Here is a 25,227-nt window from a genome sequence, read left to right as displayed (position 1 = left end):
CTAAGCAACTGAAACCTCAATTGAAATAAGTTATAATTGTCAAATGAAGTATAAGCATCTACATTAATTTTCTAGTAATTATTTCTTCTTTTGGACAGGTCTTTAATCAAGGACATATACTTTGTATGTGTGTGTGTACATTTATAAAAGCCAATATGGATACATCCATTCACTGCAGTACATTTTAAAATAAAATATTCTAGCAGTGAGTATGGATTAAGGTGTTTTGGGTTTTGGCATTTTATTGAGGACTTCCTGGTTGGTATACCTAAGAATTTTTTAGGCTAAATATCTAAAATTGTTTCTTGCCCCTCCCACAAAGCTTCAAACCTAATCTGATGGAACCAAGAGAACCCAGTTGTAACTTCACTGACAATTCATCATGTTCATATGTGTTTATAAACAAATTGAGGAGTAAACATTTTTTAAGTTACTAACCACAGCATTTTCAAGGCTGCTTGTAAACTGCTAACCTTAAACATTTACATCACTCAAACCTGGAACCAGCCTGTCATTCACTGTTCCTTACAAGCCTATCTGAACAGTAGATCTGATGAAAGAGAGTCAGTTTATTGCATTAAGATAATTTCATTAGATTGTGAAATATATTCTTGAGAGCAGTTTAACAAAATAATAAAAAGAACCATCCCTATACTTTTCAACCAGTTTAAGAAATGTTACCACCACCTTTGAAAAGCCCCATGGGTTACCTAATTTGCTACATACGGGATCATTGTTCGTGACTAGTTTGTTTAATTGTTTAATACCCATCATTACTAGTCTCTATGTTCCTGGCGGACTACTAATTTAATCTCCAGGTAATTTTGTTTAAACGATATGTAGCGGGAATTTAAAATAAGCGAGCTGTTCGTGTTTCTCTTAAGCGTCCTGGATAGCGGCCTCTAGACACTCCTAGTGGAGTTAACGGGACGGAGGGCGGGAAGATACCCGACTTCACTTTTCATGCTTGTGATTACTGGCTGGGAGAGGCGGGGAAACCTCTGGAACGCTCTGGACGCTGGCTTCCGAAGTGTTCTTCCGATGGGAGACTCGAGGGTCGGGCGGCTCTAGGATGATGTGGGAGTGGTGACACGCTAGGAACTGGGCTGGCTTGGAAGGCCTTTCGGAGACACTGCGCCCAGCACAAGGGAATCGGGGCCATGGTGCGACCTCCGGAGGAGGTGTCGCCTGGGGTGTTTTTCCTACTCGGAAGAGCAGTCCCGCGGGTCTCTCCACCTCCCTGCGTCAACGCTTCCCCTAGCTCCCTCCGCTATCTCCCCTTCCCCGCCCCGGGATCGGCGAGTCCGCTGCGCCGCAGACCCCCGCGGCACCCAGCGCGCCGGGGGACCGGCCTCGGCCGCGCAGTGACCGCGGGTGTTGTCTACGCCGCATGGACCTACGTCTCCACCCTGCGTCCGTCACGGGGGCCACACCTGCCGGGACTCAAGGCCCAGGCTCCAGCGCGCGGGCGCGCGGAAGGAGTGAAGGAAATTAGGGCGGTGGGGATGGAGAAGGGAAGGGTGATGAAGAAGGGGAAGGTGAAGAAGGGCAAGGAGCCAGAGAAAGAGAAAATTCGGGAAAAAGGAAAGGAGGAGAAAGAGAAAAAGAAGGAGGTGGAGAAGGAGAAAATTAAGGGAAAAGAAAAGGGAAAGGAGGAGAAAAGTAACTGTAAAGAGGAAAAGAGGAAAGAGCGGGAGACCGAGAAAGAGAAGGAACAACTTAAGGGAAAAGAAGAGAAAGAGAAGGACAACAGCGCCTTGACGAAGCGCCCGCTGGAGCCGCCGGTAAGGGTCGGGCGCCTCGACCCGCTCTCCAAGGCCGCGGGGGGCAGTCAGGCCCGAGCGCCGCCGGCTCTGTTACGTCCGAGGCCCCGACCTGCGCGGGAGGGAATCAGGCCTCCTTTCAGGGCATTTTAATCTGTGGGTGGAAGGGGGTGTGCCACGCTTCCCAAGACCCGTCGCTAGCCCCTTCTCCCTGTCACCTGCCTTACCCTCACTCCTAACCCAGCCCCTGCCTCCCACCCTCGGGCGGGGTAGCGGTGAGGAAGAAGAGGTCCTGGTTGGTGTGCACGGGGCGGAAGCGGCCCTTCTCGGGCCCCGTCTCCGTGCAGCGCTCGGCGGCGCTGGCGCACACCCCGCCTACAGTGCCGAAACCAGCCCCGAGCCGTCGCCGCGCTAGGGCTCTCTCTCCGACTCCTTTCCGTAGTGCAGGGTTCCTGAATTCGTGCAGATGTGTGTGAGGGCTGGACCTTCTCCGTGGTTACCCCTTCCGTTGTTTTCCGGCTACCAGCGCCCAGAGGGACGGTCACAAAGTTGTAACTGAGAGGTCTCTGCACTGCAATCACAAAAAGAAATACCTATGGTACTATTTATATGAGGTACCTACAGTGGTCAGAATCGTGGAGTAGAATTGGTGGTTGCCTGAGGCTGCGGGGAGAGAGAATGGTAATGACTACAGAGTTTCAGTTTTACAGGATGAAGCGTTAGGGAGATGGAGGGTGGTGATGGCTGCACAGCATCATGAATGTATTTAATACCACTGAATTGTATGCTTAATAATGGGTAAGATGGTAAATTTTATATTATGTGTATTTTACCACAGTGAAAAAATTGAGGGGGTGGAGGATAAAAAGAAAGAAAAAACAGGCATTGTTTGGATCAGCTTAATAAGCTTCTTGCTCCTGGAGTTCCTGAGCTCACAGGTGCTTTCTGGTTCTAAACAATTTTAATTTTTTTTTTTTAAAGATTTTGTTTATTTGACAGAGAGAGATAGCGAGAGAGGGAACACAAGCAGGGGCGGGGGGCGGAGAGGGAGAAACAGGCTCTCCGCGGAGCAGGAAGCCCGATGTGGGGCTACATCCCAGGACTCGGATCATGACCCTTGGGATCATGACCTGAGCCAAAGGTAGAGGCTTAACGACTGAGCCACCTAGGCGCCCCTAAACAATTTGAATTATTAACTGCGATTTGATCTCTGGTAAAACACAGATTATTATAGATCCATATATTGTTAAAAGAATGACTATTGACAGGGAACAGTGGTGTTCAAAATCACAAATTGTGTCAGAACTTTTGGCTTAACAGTAATCCTAGCTTTCCTGAAGAGATGATAAACATGAGAAAGCATGTATTTTAGCATGTGTTTTGCTAAAAAATAAAGTAAAATGTAACCATCAGTGACTGCAGAATTCCTAGACAGGGTAGAGTAAGGACAGGCATGTGGTTGGAAAGAGAGTAGGGAACTGTTTTTACTCACAATATTTCATAGGATCTCAGATACCATTATTTTAGCACCACTGAGAAAGAAAAAAAAAGTGCTGCCAATCAAAATATGACATACCCAGACACTTGGGTGGCTCAGTCGGTTAAGCATCCCACTCTTGATCTCAGCTCAGGTCATGATCTCAGGGTCCTGAGATCAAGTCCCACCTGGAGCTCTGTACTCAGCCAGGAGTCTTCTTGAGATTCTCTCTCTCTCCCTCTGCCCCTTCCCCTAATCCCACAGCCTACGCTCTTTCTCAAAAAAAAAAAAAAAGACATGAATTGTAAAACTCTCATTTTGGAGATGTTAAAATGGGGGGAGGAGTGCATCTTGGAATTGATAAAATATGTTGGGGTAGCCTTAAGTGGGGCCATTGGTAGAGACAGTAAGGGGGACACAATCCACACCCTACAGCCATTTCTTGGCCCCAACTTTGCTTTAAAGCATGCAATTTAAATCATCCTATGAAGTATTCTCTAACAATGAAGTCCTTCTTCCTCACCACCACACTCCCAGAATGACACTATAACATTTAGATGCAGATGGGAGGGAATGGGGATGAAGATAGAAAATAACTATGGAGGGGTGCCTGGGTGGCTCAGTCATTAAGCATCTGCCTTCTGCTCAGGTCATGATCCCAGGGTCCTGGCATCAAGCCCCACATTGGGCTCCCTGCTCAGCGGGAACCCTGCTTCTCCCTCTCCCACTCCCCCCTGCTTGTGTTCCCTCTCTTGCTGTGTCTCTCTCTGTCAAATAAGTAAAACTTAAAAAAAGAAAATAACTATGGAAATACCATTTGCTTTGAGCCATCAAGAACTCCAAAAACAAACATGTACCTTTTCTAATTCTGTTATTCAAAAGACAGTTTTCATAAATCATGCTCTCTATACAACCATATTAGAGCAGATCTTCAAACATCTTACTTTCACATAGATCTTATTTTCAAAAAAAGTGGGGTAGTGAAAAAAATTAACTTTCTATTAGAAACCCAGTCTAAATCTAATGTCAATATTTAGTGTTCAAGTACAAATGGAAAAGATTATTATTTCCAAACCAATGTCATTGAAGATTACTGGTGTTTTTGTGCATGAGAAGCTTCTTCAGTAGGCAGTTTGGGAAATAGAATTGAATTCCTATGGGTAATCTGGCTGTATTGTTGGTCATTTATTACTGTTCACTTTAAATTGTGCACCCTAAAAGCCACTTTTCTGAGCCCTTTGAACTTTTCATACCAGCCTGCCCTTCTTGTCTCTCAGTCACTTGTCATAAAAATTTCTAAGTCTGGTATGTTGGTAGAATGATTCTTTCTAAAGTTTGTGTCAAGTTCAACAGGTTTTAACATCAGGTTCTAAAATAAATGTTCATTTGTGATAGGAACCTGTTTAACAATTTCTATAACCTTAGCCTTTTCATTTAATCATGATACTTATATTAAAAAGTATTCACTTGCCCTAAAGTCTTTTAATCTAGTTAGTGATCCAATTAGGAAAAGAAAACAGATCAATAATATGAGACCTTAGGTGCTTACATGCTGAATGGCATAGTCAGTACATGAACCATAGAGGTCCCAAGATCCCAAACAACAAACTGAATTCTGAAGCAATCCCCAGTGGACATGAACTCAAGAAGCAAAGTGAAGTCTGAAAATTGATCCTGCAATCTATGGCACCTCCTATAAATCCTGATATATATATATGAAGTCTTTATTTAATAGATTAATCACCATCATTCTAGTTGGGGGTTGGAGGGATGTGGTATGATTAATACCACATAACTAATGGCTGGTTATAAAATACAAATTGTTTGGTACAGTTTGTTCTAGATCTATTAAATTTTTTTTTAAGTAAGCTCTATGCCCAACATGGGGCTTGAACTCATGACCCCAAGACCAAGAGTCCCATGCTCTACCAACTGAGCCAGCCAGGTGCTCCTAGACATATTAAATGTTCTGTGAAGTTTTGTTCTGGTTTACAATTTCACAATTATTATTGGGTCCTATCACAGGGAGGCACACTGCCAGGACCCAGGAAAACAAGGCCCTGGTTGCATAGGTTTATTGATTTGTCTTTTGTTTTCACAGGAGAAAAATAAGCAGATCCTTGTGTTGGGCCTGGATGGAGCAGGAAAGACCAGTGTTCTGCACTCTCTAGCTTTAAACAGAGTCCAGCACAGCGTGGCACCCACCCAAGGTTTCAATGCAGTGTGCATCAACACTGAAGATAGCCAGATGGAGTTTCTGGAGAGTAAGCCCTCTTTCTCATTAGTAACAGGATAGGCTTATCTTGTTATACCTTAAGCCAGACATACTGTTAGCAACATTACACCCTTACGAAAAGTGACACTGGGTCAGGTTTTCCTACGCTTTTAGAATGCATATATAGTTTAATAGTGCACTGTGGAGGAAATCACTTTCTATTTTTATTTCCTCCTTTTTTCAGGACTGGCATACGAGGGAGCTGCAAGGAAGGCTATAGCACCCCCTCCTATAATAGCCTCTCTTGTCCCTTACTACCCCCAATAAACATTCAATCTAAGTAAATACAACATACTTCCTTCTCTGCAAATGCAACTATAAACAAGCCCCAAACCTCTTTTTATAACCAGAGGGCAGCCCAGAATTCTCTACGCTAAAGTAATTCTGGAGTCACCCCCCTCTAAATATTGCTATTCCCCAAAGTTGCATTAGATTCTGTTCTTTACATTCTCTCCTTGGATGATTTCCTCCATCCTATTGGCCTTAAATACCATCTCTATGCTAATGGCTCCCAAATTTATCTATCCAGCCCAAGCATACCCAAATGTCACCTGACATCTTTACCTGGATATCTAATTTGGACTCTCAAACCTAAAATGGTCAAAACAAAGTGCTTGATTTATCTCCATATCTGTTCCTTTCCCTATAATCTACTGCTCAGTAAATGGTTCTTCACCTATCGTGTTACTCAAGCCAGAAAACTAGGAGTCACCCTTAATGTCTCCTTTCGCACCCCCAACTCCAGTCCACAAATAAAACACTATGAATTTTTCTACCTCTAAACAAAGCTTGAATTCATCAGCTATATCCTTTCCTACTGCACCTATTTCAGTTGGAACCTACACCATCTCTCCCTTAGATTACTGTAATTAACTTTTTATTTTTGCTTTCATCCAGTTACAAAAAGAACATATGGGCAGAGAAATTGGTCAACGTGTAGGCAAATCTTTCAGCTAACAACATAATCAGGAATAGAGGTTTTAATTTGTTCAGAAGCTATAGAAGAAATAATAATTTTAACCAAATAGATAGCTAAGAAAATAGTCTCAAAATATAAAAAATGAAAAGAAAGGAAGGAAGGAACAAAGGAATGAAAAGAAAGGGAGAATCCAACTAGGGAAAAAAATAGACATGTTTACCATTAGAGTGAGGGATTTCAACATATTGTCAATTATTAATAGAATCAAAGAGGAAAAAAATCAGCAAAGATACAAAGAATTTGAACACAATCAACAAGTTTCATCCAACGGACAATATAAGATTGTTCAATTAGACAATTTTAGCTACATCCCAAAGCTAAAATATATGTTCTTCTCAAAGACTCATGGAACATTTACCAAAATTGACCACCTGGTGGACCATACAGCAAGTGTTAACAAATTTTTCAGAGAAGGGGCATCATACAAACCATGTTCTTTGAATACATTGCAATTAAGTTAGAAGTTAATAACAAAAAGATAAAAATACCTGTATAGGTGAAATGTCATGATGTCACAAAAAAAGTTGAGGAACAACCCAAATGTTCATTCATGCTTAAACTAAATATGTTAAAACCATATGAATTACTTAGAAGATTACACAACATTCTTTTAAAAAGTGAATTACACAAAATCCTTTAGGGAATTAGTCTAGCTCTGTAAAAAGAAAACAAAGGACAGACAAATCGAGACACTTTCCCAGTAGTATTTTAAATGTTTTTGTTAAATTCCTAAAACAAAGGTCTTCAAACTTTTTCTGTAAAGGGCTAGGTAGTAAATAATTTAGGCTTTGGGGGCCACATGGTCTCTATGCAGCTACTAAACTCTGTTGTAGTTTGGAAGCAGCCATAGACAAAATGTGAGTAAGTCCACATCTATGTTCTTATAAACCGTTATTTGTAGACACTGAAATACAAATGTGACATAATGTTCCAATGTCATGAAACGTTATTCTTTCTCTTTTTTTTCCCCCAACACTTAAAAATGTAAATTCCATTCTTTGTCCCTGGGCTGTACAAAAATAGGCAGTGGGCCAGATTTAGACTTGGGCCATAGTTTGCCAGCCTCGTTCTAGGAGAAAAATAAAAATTAAATTCATTGTGTATATGTTATTATCATTACCAGTAAGTTTCTTCTGGGGAGAATCAGCAGAATGAAATAATCCAAAGGCGTTTTTTTTTCTGAGCCACGTATTCTTAAATGCCCACAGGATCCTATTAAATCTTAGTGCAATGTTAAGAGGAGAAATTAGTTCTGGGATTTTGACAAAGGAAAAAGATGGTGCAAGTGAGGCTGGCCAGTGAATTCAGTCTATTTAAAACTTATTTTGGAGAAAGGTGTGTTTTAACCTATCACCCTGAATTATTTTAGTAACATATTCCCATTTTCTGAGCTTAAGTGATAGGCAGTGGCCCCCATGGCTGTTATGAATTACAGATCGGGGGTATCTACTGTATCCACTGTAGTGGATCTAGTGTCTTTATGCTGAGTCTTTGTGTCCCAGAATGATTGAACCACTTATGGAGGGTAAATATTCCCACCAGCCATTTCCCTAGGAACATGTCTCTGGCCATTCTCAGAATTGGGTACACTCTTACACAGTGGCATTTTATCAGAACACCCGTCCAGTGTTTGGAAATTATCTAAAAGTGCCTTTCCTGCCTCCTCAGTGGATGCTTCTGCAATGTTTTTTGGTGTCTTCTTTCTCTACTCTTCTCTGTAGTTGGTGGCAGTGAACCTTTCCGTTCCTATTGGGAAATGTACCTATCCAGAGGATTGCTGCTGATCTTTGTGGTGGATTCAGCTGATCACAACAGATTACCTGAAGCCAAGAAACACCTTCATCAATTAATTGGAACAAACCCAATCCTTCCTCTGGTTGTGTTTGCAAACAAACAGGTAAAAATTTGGGCAAATATAAATTTTACTCAATAGTTTTATTATTACTAAAAGAAATAAAAATGTCTACTTTTAATAGCTAGATATTTAAAAATATGCTGTATATTCAGTTTATTTTATACTTATAAAATCTCCTAGATTATAAACCCCTTGAGAATAAAGACCATCATTCATCTTTGTGTCCCTTATACTGAACAAGCATAGTAGAAATTCAACAAATATGCGTTGAATTTAATTCAATAAACATTTACTGATGGTTGAATTGATTTCAACAAAATATTTGAGTGTCTACCATACATAAAGAAATAGTTTGCTTTAGATTAATTAGCCTGACCTGAATTTATTTCACATACACAAAAAATATTAAACAACCATGGAGAAATTGGAACCCTGTACAGTGTCATTGGGAATGTAAAATGGTGCAGCCACTTTAGAAAACAGCATGGCAGTTCCTTAAAAAATTAAAAATGGAACTCACATATAATCCAGCAATTCCACGTCTGGGTATATACTCAAAAGAATTGAAAGCAGGAACTCAAACAGATACTCATACATCCAGGTTCACAGAAGAATTATTCACAATAGTCAAAAGGTAGAAGTAACCCAAGTGTCCCTCCATGGATGAATGGATAAACAAAATGTGATATATACATACAATGGAGTATAATTCAGCCTTAAAAAAGGAAATTCTGACACATGCTGTGATATGGATAAACCTTAAGGACATTATGCTAAGAGAAATAAGCCAGCAACGAAACAACTAATATTGTATAATTCCACGTTCATGAGGTACCTAGAATAGTCAAATTCATAGAGACAGAAAGTAGATTAGAGGTTACCAGGGAACGGGAGGAGAGGAGAAGGAGGAGTCATTGTTTAATGGGTACAAAGTTTATATTGGTGATGGTTGCCTTGGGTTGGGGGAAGGAGAAATGGGAGTTATTGCTTTGTGGGTACAGAGTTTCAGTTTTGCAAGATGAAAAGACTTCTGGAGGTGGATGGTTGCACAACAGTGTGAATGTACTGAACTGTACACTCATACATGGTTAAGATGGTAAATTTTGTTATGTGTATTTTACCACAATAAAAAAAAAAGTTAAAAAAAATTAAACATCTATAGTATTGTAATACTAAAGCCCCTCTTTCAATTGCTAAGATTGCCAATCATTAAGGAACTTGATTCTTCCACTACTTCTAAGGGTGAATGCTTATGGCAGTAAACTAAGTAGTTAACAAATGATGACCTAAAGGAGGAGCCTATGTTACAGTTCAACATGGACGCTAGTCCTGCAGATTATATTGAAAAGAAAGGCTGGAGCTTTTGTTTTGTTTTGTTTTGAACTGCAGCATCTTAAATACCACAAATTACAAAGACCATGGTACATGTAAGTGAGCTGTATGGTATTCCATTGGATGAATATACCACAATTATACCATTTTCATGCTGGGTGTTTGGGTTATTTCCAATTGTTTATTGTTCTAAACTGCCGCAGTGAATCTTCATGTATGTGTCTTCTTGTAGATGTGTATCAACATTTCTCTAGTGCATACACCTAAGAGAGGAATTGCTGGGTTTCTGGATTTGTACATATTCAGTTTTACTAGATCTTACCAAGTTGCTTTCCAAAGATATTGCACCAATTTATTCTTCCACCAGCAGAATATGATAGATTTTTGCAGCTTCACATCCATCTCAATACTTGGTATTGTCAAACTTTTTCATTTTTGCCAATCTGATGGGGCTGAAATTTTATCCTATATTTTAATTTGCATTTCCTTAATTACTAGTGAGCTTGAACATCTTTTCAGATGTGCATTGGTTATTAGTTTCAAACTCGTTTCATTCTTTGAAACTAATTTCCACATCTGTGAGTTGTCTTTTATTTATTTATTTTTAGAAAGAGGGAGAGCAAGTGAGAGAGAGGGGAGGGGCAGAGGGAGAGGGAGAGAAAGAATCTCAAGCAGGCTCCCTGCCCAGTGCAGAGTCCGACATGGGGCTCGATCCCACAACCCCAAATCGTGACCCGAGTGGCAGTCAAGAGTAGGTTGCTCAACTGACTGAGCCACCCAGGCACCCCTGTGAATTGTCTTTTAATATCGCTTCCCAAATTTCTATTAGGGTATTTATCTTTTCTTATTTGAGTTGTAGAAATCTTTCATATCTTTGGGAAAAATAATCCTGTGTTACTTATATGCATTACATATATCTTCTTCAGCAACCTGTTGACGATTATTTTACTTTGCTTATGGTTCTCTTCTTTATATATAGCTTTCCATTTATTTTTTTAAACCACCACATTTTTAAAAAATTATTTTCATTCCAACAGCAATATATTACTTTCAGGTGTATAATATAGTGATTCAGTAGTTCCACATATTACTCAGTGCTCATCAAGAAAGTATACTCTTAACCCTCTTCACCTATTTCACCCACCCCCCACTCACCTCCCCTCTGGTAACTGTTTGTTCTCTATAGTTAAGAGTATGTTTTTTGGTATGCCTCTTTTTATTTCCTTTGTTTCTTTTGTATCTTAAATTTCACATGGAGTGAAATCATATGGTATTTGTCTTTCTCTTACTGGCTTATTTCTCTTAGCATTGTACTCTCTAGATCCATCCATGTTGTTGCAAATGGCAAGATTTCATTCTTTTTTATGGCTGAGTAATATTCCTCCGTGTGTGTGTGTGTGTGTGTGTGTGTGTGTGTGTGTGTGTACCACATCTTTAGCCATCTATTGATGGATACTTGGGTTGCTTCCATAGTTTGACAGTTGTAAATAACGCTTCAATAAACACAGGGGTGCATATATTCCTTTGAATTAGTGTTTTCTTATTCTTTGGGAAAATACCCAATAGTGTGATTACTAGATTACAGGGTAGTTCTATTTTTTTTTTTTTTTTAAGTAAACTCTACACCCAGTGTGGGGCACGAACTCATGACTTTGATCAAGGGTCACATGCTCTACTGACTGAGTCAGCCAGACGTCCCAGGGTAGTTCATTTTTAATCTTTGGAGGAACTATTTTCCACAATGGCTGCACCAGTTTACATTCCTACCAACAGTGCACGAGGGTTCCTTTTTCTCCACATCCTCACCAACACTTGTTATTTCTTGTGGTTTTGATTTTAGCCCTTCTGAAAGGTGTGAGGTGATAACTCATTGTGGTTTTGATTTGCATTTCCCTGATAATGAGTGATTTGAGCATCTTTTCATGTGTCTGTTGGCCATTTGTATGTTGTCTTTAGAAAATGTCTGTTCATGTCTTCTGTCTGTTTTTTAATTGGATTATTTGGTTTTTTTGTGTATTTTGAGTTGTGTAAGTTCTTTATATATTTTGGATACCAATTCTTTATTGGATATGTCATTGGTGAATATCTTCTCCCATTCAGGAGCTTGTCTTTTAATTTTGTTGGTTGTTTTTTGTTTTGTTTTGTTTTTGTTGTGGAGAAGCTTTTTATTTTCATATACTTCCAATAGTTTATTTTTGCTTTTGTTTCCCTTGCCTCAGCAGACATATCTAGAAAGATGTTGCTATGACCAATTTCAGAGAAATTACTGCCTGTGTCTCTTCTAGGATTTTTATGGTTTCAGGTTCACATGTAAGTCCTTAATCCATTTTTAGTTTGTTTTCGTTATTGTGTAAGAAAATGATCCAGTTTCATTCTTTTGCATGTTGCTGTCCTGTTTTCCCAACACCACTTGTTTTTTCCATTACATATTCTTGCCTCCTTTGTCCTAGCTTAATTGACCATATAATTGTGAGTTTATTTCTGAGCTTTGTACTCTGTTCTGTTGATCTGTGTGTCTGTTTTTGCGCCAGTACCATACTGTTTTGATTACTACAGCTTTGTAATATAACTTGAAGTCTAGAATTGTGCTACCTCCAGTTTTGTTTTTCTTTTTCAAGATTGCTTTGGCTTTTGGGGGTCTTTTTTGGTTTTATACAAATTTTAGGATTGTTTGTTCTAGTTCTGTGAAAAATGCTGTTGGTATTTTGATAGCTATTGCATTAAATCTGTATATTGCTATGGGTTATATAGACATTTTAACAATCTTTGTTCTTTCAATCCATGAGCATGGGATGTCTTTCCATTTCCTTGTGTTGTCTTCAGTTTCTTTCAACAGAGTTTCATAGTTTTCAGAATACACGTCTTTGGCTCCTTGGTTAGGTTTATTCCTAGGTATTTTATTATTTTTGGTGCCATTATAAATGAGATTTTTTTTCTTAATTTCTCTTTCTGCTGCTTCATTATTAGCATATAGAAATGCAGCAGATTTCTGTACATTGATTTTGTATCTTGCAACTTTACTGAATTCATTTATCAGTTCTAGTAGTTTTTTGGTGGAGTCTTTAGGGTTTTCTATATATTGTGCCATGTCATCTGCAAATAGTGAAAATTTGACTTCTTCCTTACTAACACAAATTACTTGCTGATTGCTGTGGCTAGGACTTCCAGTACTCTGTTGAATAATAGTGGTGAGAGTGGACATCCTTGTCTTGTTCCTTACCTTAGGGGAGAACTCTCAGTTTTTCCTCATTAAGTATGATGTTAGCTGGGGGTTTTTCATATAAGGTCTTTATTGTGTTGAGGTATGTTCTCTCTAAACCTACTTTGTGGAGGGTTTTTTATCATGACTGGATTAATTACATTGTCAAATGCTTTTTCTGCAACTATTGAAATGATCATATGGTTTCTATCCTTTCTTTTATTGATGTGATGTATCATGTTGCTTGATTTGCAAATATTGAACCACTCTAGCATCCCAGGAATAAATCCCACTTGATCGTGGTGAATATATTTTTTAATGTATTGTTGGATTCTGTTTGCTAATATTTTGTTGAGGATTTTTGCATCTATGTTCATCAAAGATATTGGCTTGTAGTTCTTTTTTTTGTGGTGTCTTTCTCTGGTTTTGGTATCAGTGTAATGCTGGCCTCATAGAATGAATTTGGAAGTTTTCCTGTTTTCTGAAATATTTTGAGAAGAATAGGTATTAACTCTTCTTTAAATGTTTGGTAGAATTCACCTGTAAAGCCATATGGTCCTGGACTTTTGTTTGTTGGAAGTTTTTTGATTACTGATTTGATTTCATTGCTGGTAATTGGCCTGTTCAGATTTTTATTTCTTCCTGATTCAGTTTTGGGAGGTTATATGTTTCTAGGACTTTATCCATTTCTTGTAGGTTGTCCAATTTGTTGGCATATAATTTTTCATGACATTCTTTTACAATCATTAGTATTTGTGTGGTGTCAGCTGTTATTTCTCCTCTTGTTTTTTATTTTGTTTGAGTCCTCTCTCTCCCTCTCTCTCTATGAGCCTGGCTAAAGGTTTATCAATTTTGTTGATCTTTTCACAGAACCAGCTTCTGGTTTCATTGATCTGTTCTATTGTTTTTTTGTTTTGTTTTGTTTTTGTTTGTTTTTTTTAGTGTCCATGTCATTTATTTCTGCTCCAGTCTTTATTATTTACTTCCTTCTGCTAGTTTGCGGTTTTGTTCTTTTTATAGCTCCTTTATGTGTACAGGTAGTTTGTTTACCTGAGATTTTTCTTGCTTCTTGAGGTGGGCCTATATTGCTATAAACTTCCCTTCCCAAAGATTTTGGACCGTTGTGTTTTCATTTTCATTTTTCTCCATGTAATTTTTTATTTGGTTGACCCACTCATTTTTAGTAGCATATTATTTAGCCCCCATCTATTTGTGCTCTTTCCAGATTTTTTTTTCTTGTGGTTGATATCTAGTTTCATAGCATTGTGATCAGAAAAGATGTATGGTGGGTAAGTGAGAGTGAGAGAGAGAGAGAGAGAACATGAGTGGGGGGAGGGGTGGAGGGAGAAACAAACTCCCCGCTAGCGGGAACCCAAGGTGGGGCTCGATTCTGGGACTCTGGGATCATGACCTGAGCCGAAGGCCGATGCCCCTTCATCTTCTTCTTCTTTTTTTAAAGTAGACTCTACATCCAGCATGGCGCTCCAACTCATGAACCTGTGATCAAGAGTTCCATGCTCTAATGACTGAGCCAGCCAGGCACCCCATCCCTAATGGGCTTTTATCACTACAAGGAACCCCTCTTTTTATCCAACATTCTCCTTGTATTTTCTTCCTCTCCAGTTCTATCAGTGAATTTATTACCTTGAGACATTGTACACAGGTTACTGGATCCATTAACACAGTTCAAAAGTTACTACAGGCTCTATGGGGCGCCTGGGTGGCTCAGTCGTTAAGACTCTGCCTTCGGCTCAGGTCATAATCCCAGGGTCCTGGGATCGAGCCCCACATCAGCCTCTCTGCTCAAGCGGGAAGCCTGCTTCTCCCTCTCCCACTCTCCCTGCTTGTGTTCCCTCTCTCTCTGTGTCTCTCTCTGTCAAAATAAATAAAATCTTTTTAAAAAAAAGTTACTACAGGCTCTAAAAATAAATGAATTCTGATCTCAGACAGGCAATATATTAGGATGACCAACATCTAGAAATGTAATCAACTGCAGCCATATACCACCAGAAACATTTTTCTGGATATGTCTCCTGAGTCAAGGGAAATAAAAGCAAAAATAAACTTTTGGGACTACATAAAAATAAAAAGCTTCTGCACATCAAAGGAATCCATCGACAAAACAAAAAGGCAAGGGGCGCCTCCGTGGTTCAGTTGGCTTAAGATCCTCAGGGTCTGTGGAATGGAGCCCCTAATTGGCTTCCTGCTCAGTGGGGAGCCTACTTCTCCCTCTTCCCTGCTGCTCCCCCTGATCATGCTCTCTCTTGCTATCTCTCTCTCTCCCCCCCAAATAAATAAATAAAATATTTTTTTAAAAAGGCAAATACTGATTGGGAAAAAATATTTGCAAATGATATATCTGATAAGGATTTAATATCCAAAATATGTAGAGAACTTACAAAACTCAACATTCAAAAAACAAATAATCCAATTTAAAAATAGGTAGAAGATATGATGAACAGACATTTCTCCAAAGAAGACATACAGATGTCCAACAGACACATGAGAAAGATGCTCAACACCATTAATCATCAGCAAAATGCAAATCGAAACCACAATGAGCTATCACTTCACACCTGTCAGAATGGCTAGAATCAAAAAGACAAGAAATAACAAGTGTTGGTAAGGATGTGAAAAAAGGACCCTTGTGCATTGCTGACAGGAAAGTAAATTGGGACAGGCACTGTGGAAAACATTATGGTGGGTCCTCACAAAATTAAAAACAGAAATACCATATGATCCAATAATTCTATTACTGAGTATTTACCAAAAAACAAAAAAAGCAAAAAACACACCAATTCGAAAAGGTATATGCATCCATGTGTTTATTGCAGCATTATTTACAGTAGCCACGATAAGGAAGCAGCCCAAGTGTCCATCAACAGGTAAATGGATAAAGAAGGTGTAGTATATATACATATATTGGAATATTACTCACCATAAAAAAGAATGAGATCTTGCCATTTGTGAGAACAGGGGTGGACCTAGAGGGTATTATGCTAAGTGAAATGAGACAAATACCATACGATTTCACTTACATCTGGAATCTGGACAACAAAAGAACAAACAAATAAAAAGGAGAAATAGACCCATAAATACAGAGAACAAACTGATGGTTGCCAGAGGGGAGAGTGGTAGAGGGATGGGCAAAAAGGAGTGAAAGGGAATGGGCGATACAGGCTTCCAGTTATGGAATGAATAGGTCACAGGGATGAAAGGTACAGTGTATAGTGCTATATGCTGAATATAATCAATGGTATCATAATAGCATTGTACGGTGAGAGATGGTAGCTACACTTATGGTGAGCATAGAATAACATACAGAGTTGTCAAATTACTATGTTGTACACCGAAAACTAATGTAATATTGTATGTCAACTGTACTTCAATAAAAAAAAAATTGATCCTATTGAGTATGATTTTGGATAAATAAAAAAGAAGTGGAAAAACAAAAACAGAAGCAGATTGACCAAAGTGTTTGTAAAACTGATTAAGGTATAGAATGGCTTAATTTCATTCCGAAAATTCTTTCTTGATGATAGCTCGTAACTGCTGGTATAATTCTGCTGCCCTTTATTTTTCTCTCATTTTTTTGGTAAGTAATCTCTATACCCAATATGGGGCTCAAACTCACAACCCCAAGATCAGGAGTTCTACCAACTAAGCCAGCCAGATGCCCCATTGCTGATGTAATTCTGATTAAAAAAGACAACCACTGGGGTCATAATAATGGGGTCACAATATCTTCACATTAAAACAGGTTTTAATCATTGAGAGCAATAAATGAGAATAATAAATGTATCTATCCAAAAGGATTGCAAAATAACCAGCTTTTTCCTATCCTTTTTCTATTCTGGGTGAAGGATCTTGAAGCAGCCTATCGTATTACAGATATCCATGAAGCTTTGGCATTGTCTGAGGTGGGAAATGACAGGAAGATGTTCTTGTTTGGAACCCAAGTGACTGAGAACGGCTCAGAAATACCCTCCGTCATGCAAGATGCCAAAGACTTGATTGCACACCTGGCTGCAGATGTGCAGGGACCACGCCCAGGCCCACTGTGCAGCTGTCAATCTAAATCTCCCTAGGGAGTGTTGAGTGACAGGTTTGAAGCCAAAGGTTTCCACTGTCCAATAAAAAATAAGCCATTTCCTATTTTCTTAGTACATGACATATATAGAAAGATAATGTTAATTGATTAAGAGCCTCTCTATGTTTAGATTTTAAACTTTAAAAATATTGGTAAAATAATATATTCGGGGGATATTTGGATTTTCATCAACAAAATTAAAGTGAACATTAGTAAGCATTCAAACCATTTGCAGTTTTTTGATGACATGAGATTTATATTAAAATATTTTAATAAACTACCTCTTTTCAAGTAAAAATCAAGGTGTCTTTCCTTAAGTAGATTCACTTAACACTGTAAGGAAAGAAATATCAGGATAAGGCAATGAGAAAAGTGAGCACTATCAGACATACATAGAAATATAAATTAACAGTATTTAGAAAGATTTAGAAAAGCCTTCTCTTTCAGGAGCCTTATATACTAGAATAGGAACACTGAGGATTTGATTTTTAAATACTTGACATTTTGCTTTTATACATAGATAAGCTTTCTTCACCAGAAATATTTTATGATACCTCTGTTTACCTACAAACATGATAAAAATCCAACTTTTAACCTAGTGTCTTGTCTTGTTAAAAAACAAAAGGACTTCAGTTTCTAGTCAGTATGTAAGAGGCTCAGAAGCTGTCACTCCATTCTAATAAGTGAAAAGCTAAACAGACTGAAAAATCAACCACTCTTCTAGGACCCATAAGAGCGGTGAGGACACAAGGCAAACTGCTGCCCCCCAAGATTGAAGAAACCAATAAAAGAATACAAAGAATGATAATTTACTGGCAAAGAGCTTCATGGGTGGAAACCCAACTGTGGGAATCAGTGCCAGGGTAGGAAAACCAGAACTGTAATTGACGAATTGCTGGAGGTCCAGATGGATGACTATGAGTTAAAACTCCAGGGGATCCAGGCATAGTGGGGTCCTTAAAATTTTGTGAGACTTATCTCCAGGAGCTTGATGAGATTCCCACAGCAAATACCAGAGAAAAACCCCCTGGTGCTTCCAGAAGAGGGAGAAGGGAACCATTTTGAAATATACCAAAGCATTCTGTCTTTATTAACAAAGCCTGCCTTTAGGGGAAACTAGTTAACCAGAACCTAACTTGCTGGGGTATTATCAAACCCTAACCTGGGGAAGAGAAATACCCAACTTCAGCCCATTCTAGCCATTTTGTCCCACATCAGCAAAGAAGAAAACAAAGGCACACACGTGAAATTCACAATCCAGAGGCAAAGGCTCAGTAAAAGACTAAGACCAATCATAGGACTATAGAACACTTCTCCCTCCCACATCTCACCACCACATTACTAAAGGTCTGTTTATAGCAGTTCCTTAATTAGTACATCATGCTTGGCTATCAAGGAAAAATTATAAGACATGCCATAAGCCACTGGGAGGCTCAGTTGGTTGATTGACTCTTGATCTCAACTCAGGTCTTCATCTCAGGGTTGTGAGTTCAAGCCCTGTGTTGGGCTCTGTGCTGGGGGTGGAGCCTACTTAATAAAAAACAAAACAAAACAAAAAAACAACCATACAGAAGAGACATCAGAACCATATGCAGCATTGGAACCACTATGGCAGAGATGTTAGGATTGTCAGAACAGGAATTTAAAACAACTTGATGATTAATATGATTAACGTGCTAAGAGTTCTAATGGATAAAGTAGACAGCATTCAAAATCAGATGGGTAATGTAAGCAGAGATGAAATTTTAAGAAAGAACCAACAAGAAATCTGAAAGATTAAGAAAAACTTTGTAATAGAAATGAAGAATGCCTTTGATGAGCTTATTAGTAGACCAGACACAGCTGAGGAAAAAAAATCTCTTGAGTTTGAGGATATCTCAATAGAAACCTCCAAAACTGAAAAGCAAGAACAGACTGGGAAACAAACAAACAACGACAACAACAAAAAAAACCAGAACAGAATATCCAGGGACTGTAGGACCACTACAAAAGATATAAAATGCATGTAATGGGAATACCAGAAGGAGAAAAAAGAAAAAAAGAAATAGAAGAAATATTTGAAACAATAATGACTGTGCAGAATGCCCCAAATTAATGTTAGACTTCAAACCACAGATCCAAGAGGGTTAGAGAACACCAGTCAGGATAAATGTCCCAAAAAACTACACGTAGACATATCATTTTTAAGCTGCAGAAAATTAAAGATAAGAAAAAAAAATCATGAAAGAAGTCAGAGGAAAAAACACCTTACCTATAGAGGAACAAAGATAATTACATTCGGCTTCTCCTCAGAAACCATGCAAGTAAGAAGAGAGTGAGTGAAACATTGAAAGGGTTGAAAGGGAAAACCCACCAACCTGGAATTCTGTACTCTGAGAAATTATCCTTCAAAAATAAAGGAGAAAGACTTTTTTTCTTTTTTCTTTTTTTTAAAAGATTTTATTTATTTATTTGACAGAGAGAGACACAGCGAGAGAGGGAACACAAGCAGGGGGAGTGGGAGAGGGAGAAGCAGGCTCCCCGCTGAGCAGGGAGCCCGATGCGGGGCTCGATCCCAGGACCCCGGGATCATGACCTGAGCCGAAGGCAGACGCTCAATGACTGAGCCACCCAGGCGCCCCATTTCTCAAATGAACAAAAATTGAGGGAATTTGTTGCCAATAGACCTGCCTTGTGAGAAATGTTAAAAGAAGTTCTTCAGGGAGAAGGAAAATTATACAGGTCAGAAATTCAGATCTTAAAGGAAGAATACTGGAAAAGAAATAAGTGAAGGTAAAATTAAAACTTGTATTTTTTTATTCCTTTTTTTTTTTTAAAGATTTTATTTATTTATTTATTTGAGAGAGAGAGTGAGCATGGGGAGGAGCAGAGGGAGAAGCAGACTCCCCGCTGAGCAGGGAGCCTGGATCTGGGATCCCAGGACCTCTGGATCATGACCGGAGTGGAAGGCAGATGCTAAACTGACTGAGCCACCCAGGCACCCCATGAAAAGAGGATTTGTTCTGCAAATCCTTCCTTTTAAAATTTGGGATTTGTGGCACCAAAAAAAAAAGAAAATTTTAGTGAAGATAATTAGCCCCTTTGAATGTTAGCACATAACCTCCACTGTCAAGTATTGGGTTGAAATGGAACATACTTGAACTTAGGCATGCATGTGCAAAATGTTAGTTGCCCTCTGAGAGATGAGATGTTAGAGTGATACTTTAAGTTCACTGGCTTTCTCACCTTCAGACCTGCAGAATAATGTTGAATAGTATCATATCACAACAGCCACTTGGGTTTCTAATGTTAGTCAGACATTCCTTTATCTGTCCTATGGAAGTTGGATCACACAATGATTCAAGATTGTCAGAAACCCTGGATTTCAGCCTCTGCCCTAAGGATTGCCAAGTACTGGTCTTTGGACAAATCCCTTAATCATATTGTGTCTTACTTGGTCTTCACTCTGCAAAAGGATTAAATCAAATACAGACTACTTCCAGCCCTAAACTCTGATTCTATTTCTTCCTTATGTTTTCTAAGGTAGTTGAGGGTATATATAAGTTCCTGGACACCTATTTCAAAGATGATGCCAAAAGCTTTTGGGATAGGGAATGATAACACTGTTCAGTTTTGTTTTTCTCACATTCTGATTTTAGCTTCTGCATTTTGGTAGTAAGTGTTGTGGCTGGAGTTTTTCCCTCAGTGAAGAACTATTGAGTGCCAACATGGTGGTGGCTGCTTGATGCTGAGGATGATTAAAGCAGGGACTTGAGATGCTCTCAGGCTAGCAAGGGAGGTACATGACACAGGGGTTTCTGATGAAACGGCACTCAGCCAAGACAGGTTGTCAGAGAGTCTGCCTGGCTGCCACTCTTCCCAACAGGCCTCATAGGTGGCACTCATTACCTTAGAATAAGGACCATTGCTAACCTTCCAGGCTCAGAAACTTTAAGTGTAGTTAGCACACTAAGAATGGATCTGTCTTTTCATTTATTGATTTAGTCAACATTTCTTGAGCACCAGAATTCTTGCATTATTTTAAATGGAAATTCAACTTAAATTGGTGTGTGCCAAAAAGGGCATGGGGGGGGCTCCTTATACTGGGAAATCTAAGGCATGGGCAGATTCAAGAGTTTGAAGATAACAAGGCTGTCTCTCCATCTCTTGGTCCTGCTAACCTCTGTTTGGCTTCATTCTCAAACTCCCTCTGCAAGGAATTGCTCTCAACACCAAGCCTACAACATTCATATAGCTCATGATCCCTGAGTAAAATGGATCCTCTCTTTTAAAGCAGCCATCCAGCACATCTCATGGAGGGGCAAGATTGGTTCTGCTGAGCTCACATATTGATCTCTGAACCAATCCCTCTGGCCAAATTGCCCAGACCTGGTGGTGGGGGTGGGGGGAGCAGGATTAACCCCCTCCAACCATATGGAATGAATTCCCCACAGAAAGAATGGGTTCTACTTTTAGAAGAAGAAGGAAGGGATTCTAGGCAGGAAAACAATAGAAAGAATGATAGCTATTCATAGCCATCCACTGTGCTTAGCATTGGGCATATACCAGCCACCAGTATAGAGAATGTCCCTGTCATTAAGGAGCTTATATTCTGGGTGTGGAGGCACACACAAAAATAAAAAAGCAGGTGAAATAATTATAAATTGTGTTGAAGCAAGGATCTGAGATAGAAAGTAATGGCAGGAACATTTTTAAAATTACTGTGGGCTGGAAACACTTGAGTGGGTGATATTTAAGCCAAGCCCTGAAGGATTGAAAAGAGCCAGTATGTGAAGAGACGGAGGAGTGAGCTCCAGGCAGTGGGGACAGGTATAGAAAGATGCTGAAATGGGAAAGAGTTTGACATGTTAGAGAAGATTGAGGAGGCTGGAATGTAGACAACAAGGGTGGAGCAGCCCACAGTAGACTGGAGAGAGAGAGAGGCAAGGACCAAGATCCTGGGGCATCTTATGGTGCAAAGCTTGAGATTTATTCTAAATAGTTTGGAGTGTCATGATTGTCATTACACCAGTTTGAGGGCACTTCAGAATCCAGAGCGATGAATGTGCCCTGGACTGGCACTGGTGAAAGGAGATGGAAAGAAAAGCGTGAGGGGCACGTGGGTGGCTCAGTCGGTTTAGCTGCTGCCTTGGGCTCAGGTCATGATCCCAGGGTCCTGGGATCGAGCCCCACGTTGGGCTCCCTGCTCAGTGGAGAGCCTGCTTCTCCCTCTCCCTCTGCCTGCCTCTCTGCCTACTTGTGCTCTCTATCTCTCTGTCAAATAAATAAGTAAAATCTTAAAAAAAAGGAAAGAAAAGCGTGGATTAAAAACACATTTGAAAGGGCGCCTGGGTGGCTCAGTTGGTTGGGCGACTGCCTTCGGCTCAGGTCATGATCCTGGAGTCCCGGGATCGAGTCTCGCATCGGGCTCCCTGCTCTGCAGGGAGTCTGCTTCTCCCTCTGACCCTCCCCCCTCTCATGTGCTCTCTCTCTCATTCTCTCTGTCTCAAATAAATAAATAAAAAATCTTTAAAAAAAAAAAACAACAACACACATTTGAAGGATGAACTGGAGTTGCTGATGTACTGGAGGGGAAGTGAGAGAAAGAGAGAATCCAGATCGATTCCTAAACTTCTCCTGGGAAAGATGTACGTCAGTTTCATGAGATTGGTGTATAAAATCAGAATGCCAATATGTAACTGTGATGTGGACCAGAATTAATTCTGTGTGATCCTAATCTCTCCCAGTAAGCAAAATCCCTGGGAAGCTGGGTTGTGTCAGAATGTTGCCTGGTGAGCATGGATCTGTTGATGTATGGTGGCATCAGGTCACAGATCCATCTCAAGAGGGCCTGAAGAACCAGCTGTATGTAACATTTGCAGTCTGTTGGCTTTGGACTCTCTCCTCTTTGCAATTTTTGAATAAACATAACCAGTAGGATATGAAATTTGAAGGCATTCCATTTAGTGGTGGACTAGTACTCATTTAGGGGTGCCTTTTTAAGGTGAATCTACGTAACTCTTGCCTCATTGTTCACATGTTGAGTGAAAACTCTCTGATAGCTTTATTTCTCATTTCCCCAAGTATTTGGGATATAATTCTTGAATTTCCATACAGTACTGCACATGTCTATATCATGTCTGAGGGAGCAGATTTCCTGATTCATATATGCCACTCTCTTCTCATTCTTCTAGATGACATCCACAATCCAAAATCTTCCTCTTTTAACTTTTTGCATCTGTGAGACAAAGTATATCCAAGGAACACCCATAGTGTGCAAAAAGTGTACTTGGATTTACCATAACTTGGACAGATGACTTGTTCTTGAACACCTCTAGTGTCTTCTCCCAAACAAAACCAAAAACCCCACATCAGGGAAACCCTACCACTTCTTTTCTCCTCTACCACACCATCATGGCCATGAAAATTAGCTGAAAGCACTCCTCCGGATTGGGAGAGGTCCAGATCACTTACCTTTTAAAATCTCTTAGTATAATAATGATTAAAAAAAAAGAGGGGGTTGCCAAAAATAGGGTTATAAAAATTCTGGTATATTGTATTTAAATACAAACGTATTTAAATACAAGATGTCACATTTAACAAGTAATGTTATCAACACACACATATCGCGAGATAATTACAGGGTTTATAAAAAAACAATGATTTATAGTGCACTTCAGTAGACAGGTGCCCTGTAACGAAACACAAGTTGTAGATGAGTGTATTATTCTTAGTAATCCCGTCAATGTTTTTTTGTGACTGTGTGTAGAACTTCATGTGAAGAAAACTTTAAAAATCTAAATTTGAGATTTTTCCTGAATATTAACTTTGGGCCAAATGACATATATTGGTGTCGCCCATCTCCCACACCCACATTATGACTGTTGTGCATTTACTAGAAACTGATGGAAGTCAATCTTAGTGATAGAGGGCCTTAGAATATTACCTTTCCCAGCATGATTAGGGAACAAAGGCCCATGGAGAGCCTGCGCCACAGAACCTCTGAACCTAACAGGGACCTGGCTCTGCTGTCCGAGTGGTGCCATAATTAGACTGGAAGCTGCTATGTTGTCCCCAAGGCCTGGGCCACGGAAAGCGCTCCAGAGTCCTCGCCATTAACACAAGGAACCCCTGTTTCCCTCCGCCGCCGGGCGCCCGGAGCGAGGCGCGTCCCCTTGGCAACCGGAGAAAGCGCGAGGAGGGCTCCAGAGCCCGGCTGCTTGGGCTGGGTGGGCCGGGCCGGGCCGGGCCGGGTCTTGGCCGCCCCCCAGCCCAAGCCGCTCGGGTTCGGCAGAAGACACACAGCGCGCGTGCGTCTCGCCTCGAGGATCGGCGCCGCGCGCAGCTGGAGCTTCTGGGCACCAATGGAGAACGAAGAATTTTCAGGCTCATCTGCGTTTACGGATGGGCATGGCGCGACAGAAATATCCGCTCCCTCCGAAGCGTTTCAGAAGCCCTTAGTACTCAGGCTCCTCGACGTGCACAAGCTTGAGGGGCTTGAGGAGCCCGAGGAACCCGAGGAACCCCAGGAGCCGGAAGAAGCCAACAAGCAGAGCCAGCGAGACCAATGGAACGAGTTTGATGAGCCCCAGGAGACATCTGAACCCCATACGCCCTATGAGCCCCACGAACCCTATGAGTCCTACGAGCCTTATGAGCCCCACAAGCCCTATGAGCTCCACGAACCCCATGAGCCCCACAAAGCCTACGAGCCCCACGCACCCCGCAAGCCCCATAAGCTCCGCAAGCCCCGTAAACCCCAGGAGTCCCATGCTCCCCGAGAGCCCAAGCCCAGCGAAACCGAGTTGCTTCCCAGAGCTGCCGCCGTGGTGATCTCCCCTTCTCTGATGACCAGGTTCCCGCTAAGGATTCCGCCATCTTCCCTGAGCGGTAGGTGTTGGGGCCCTTCCCAAGGCACTGAGCCACCCCGCCCTATCTGGAAACTGGGGGTCCGAATGTGAATATTTGCATGCCAGAGCTCACTTTGTTTTAATTTTTGTGTCATTTACCTGCTGCTTTGCAGTCATCTATCTTTGGACCGTATGTGACTCTGATGAGTAAATGAGACAAATTGAATCTCTTCACTCTCTCCTCTCTTCACCTGATGACCTCCTAGCTGTCCTTGATTATTCATTGTAACATCTTTTTGAAGCTCTTCTTCTTCTTTTTTTTTTTTTTCTCTATAGTCATTGCATTTACTCTGGGTTACCACTTTGAACGTTACCTCTATTATAGCACCTAAGATGCTATCTCTTTCTCTGCATTAAAGGGAGGGATC

The 25,227-nt window shown here is 40.4% G+C and overlaps 2 protein-coding genes across 3 annotated transcripts in view; both read left to right on the top strand.

The window, feature by feature from the left end:
- Positions 1-1,444: 1,444 nt before the first annotated feature.
- On the top strand, positions 1,445-17,262 carry ARL9 (ADP ribosylation factor like GTPase 9). 2 transcript variants are annotated; one of them, XM_021701677.1, is made up of 4 exons: positions 1,445-1,784; positions 5,342-5,504; positions 8,216-8,391; positions 16,744-17,262. In XM_021701677.1, the coding sequence occupies exons 1-4, from the start codon at positions 1,506-1,508 to the stop codon at positions 16,966-16,968; spliced, it is 843 nt and encodes a 280-aa protein (XP_021557352.1). In that variant the 5' UTR covers positions 1,445-1,505; the 3' UTR covers positions 16,969-17,262. The 2 variants fall into 2 exon arrangements, with proteins under 2 accessions (XP_021557352.1, XP_021557353.1); XM_021701678.2 differs by lacking the exon at positions 1,445-1,784 and adding an exon at positions 2,439-2,444 and having other exon boundaries at positions 16,744-17,216.
- A 7,051-nt stretch (positions 17,263-24,313) lies between these two features.
- THEGL (theg spermatid protein like) overlaps positions 24,314-25,227 on the top strand; it is a 51,770-nt gene continuing 50,856 nt past the window's right edge. Inside the window, exon 1 of the mRNA XM_021701622.2 lies at positions 24,314-24,839. Coding sequence (XP_021557297.1) covers positions 24,314-24,839 — 526 coding nt within the window. The remainder of the gene's footprint in view (positions 24,840-25,227) is intronic.

The sequence above is a fragment of the Neomonachus schauinslandi genome, chromosome 2, assembly GCF_002201575.2.
Source record: "Neomonachus schauinslandi chromosome 2, ASM220157v2, whole genome shotgun sequence".
Lineage (NCBI taxonomy): Eukaryota > Metazoa > Chordata > Mammalia > Carnivora > Phocidae > Neomonachus > Neomonachus schauinslandi.
This window is presented reverse-complemented; position numbering and strand designations above follow the sequence as displayed.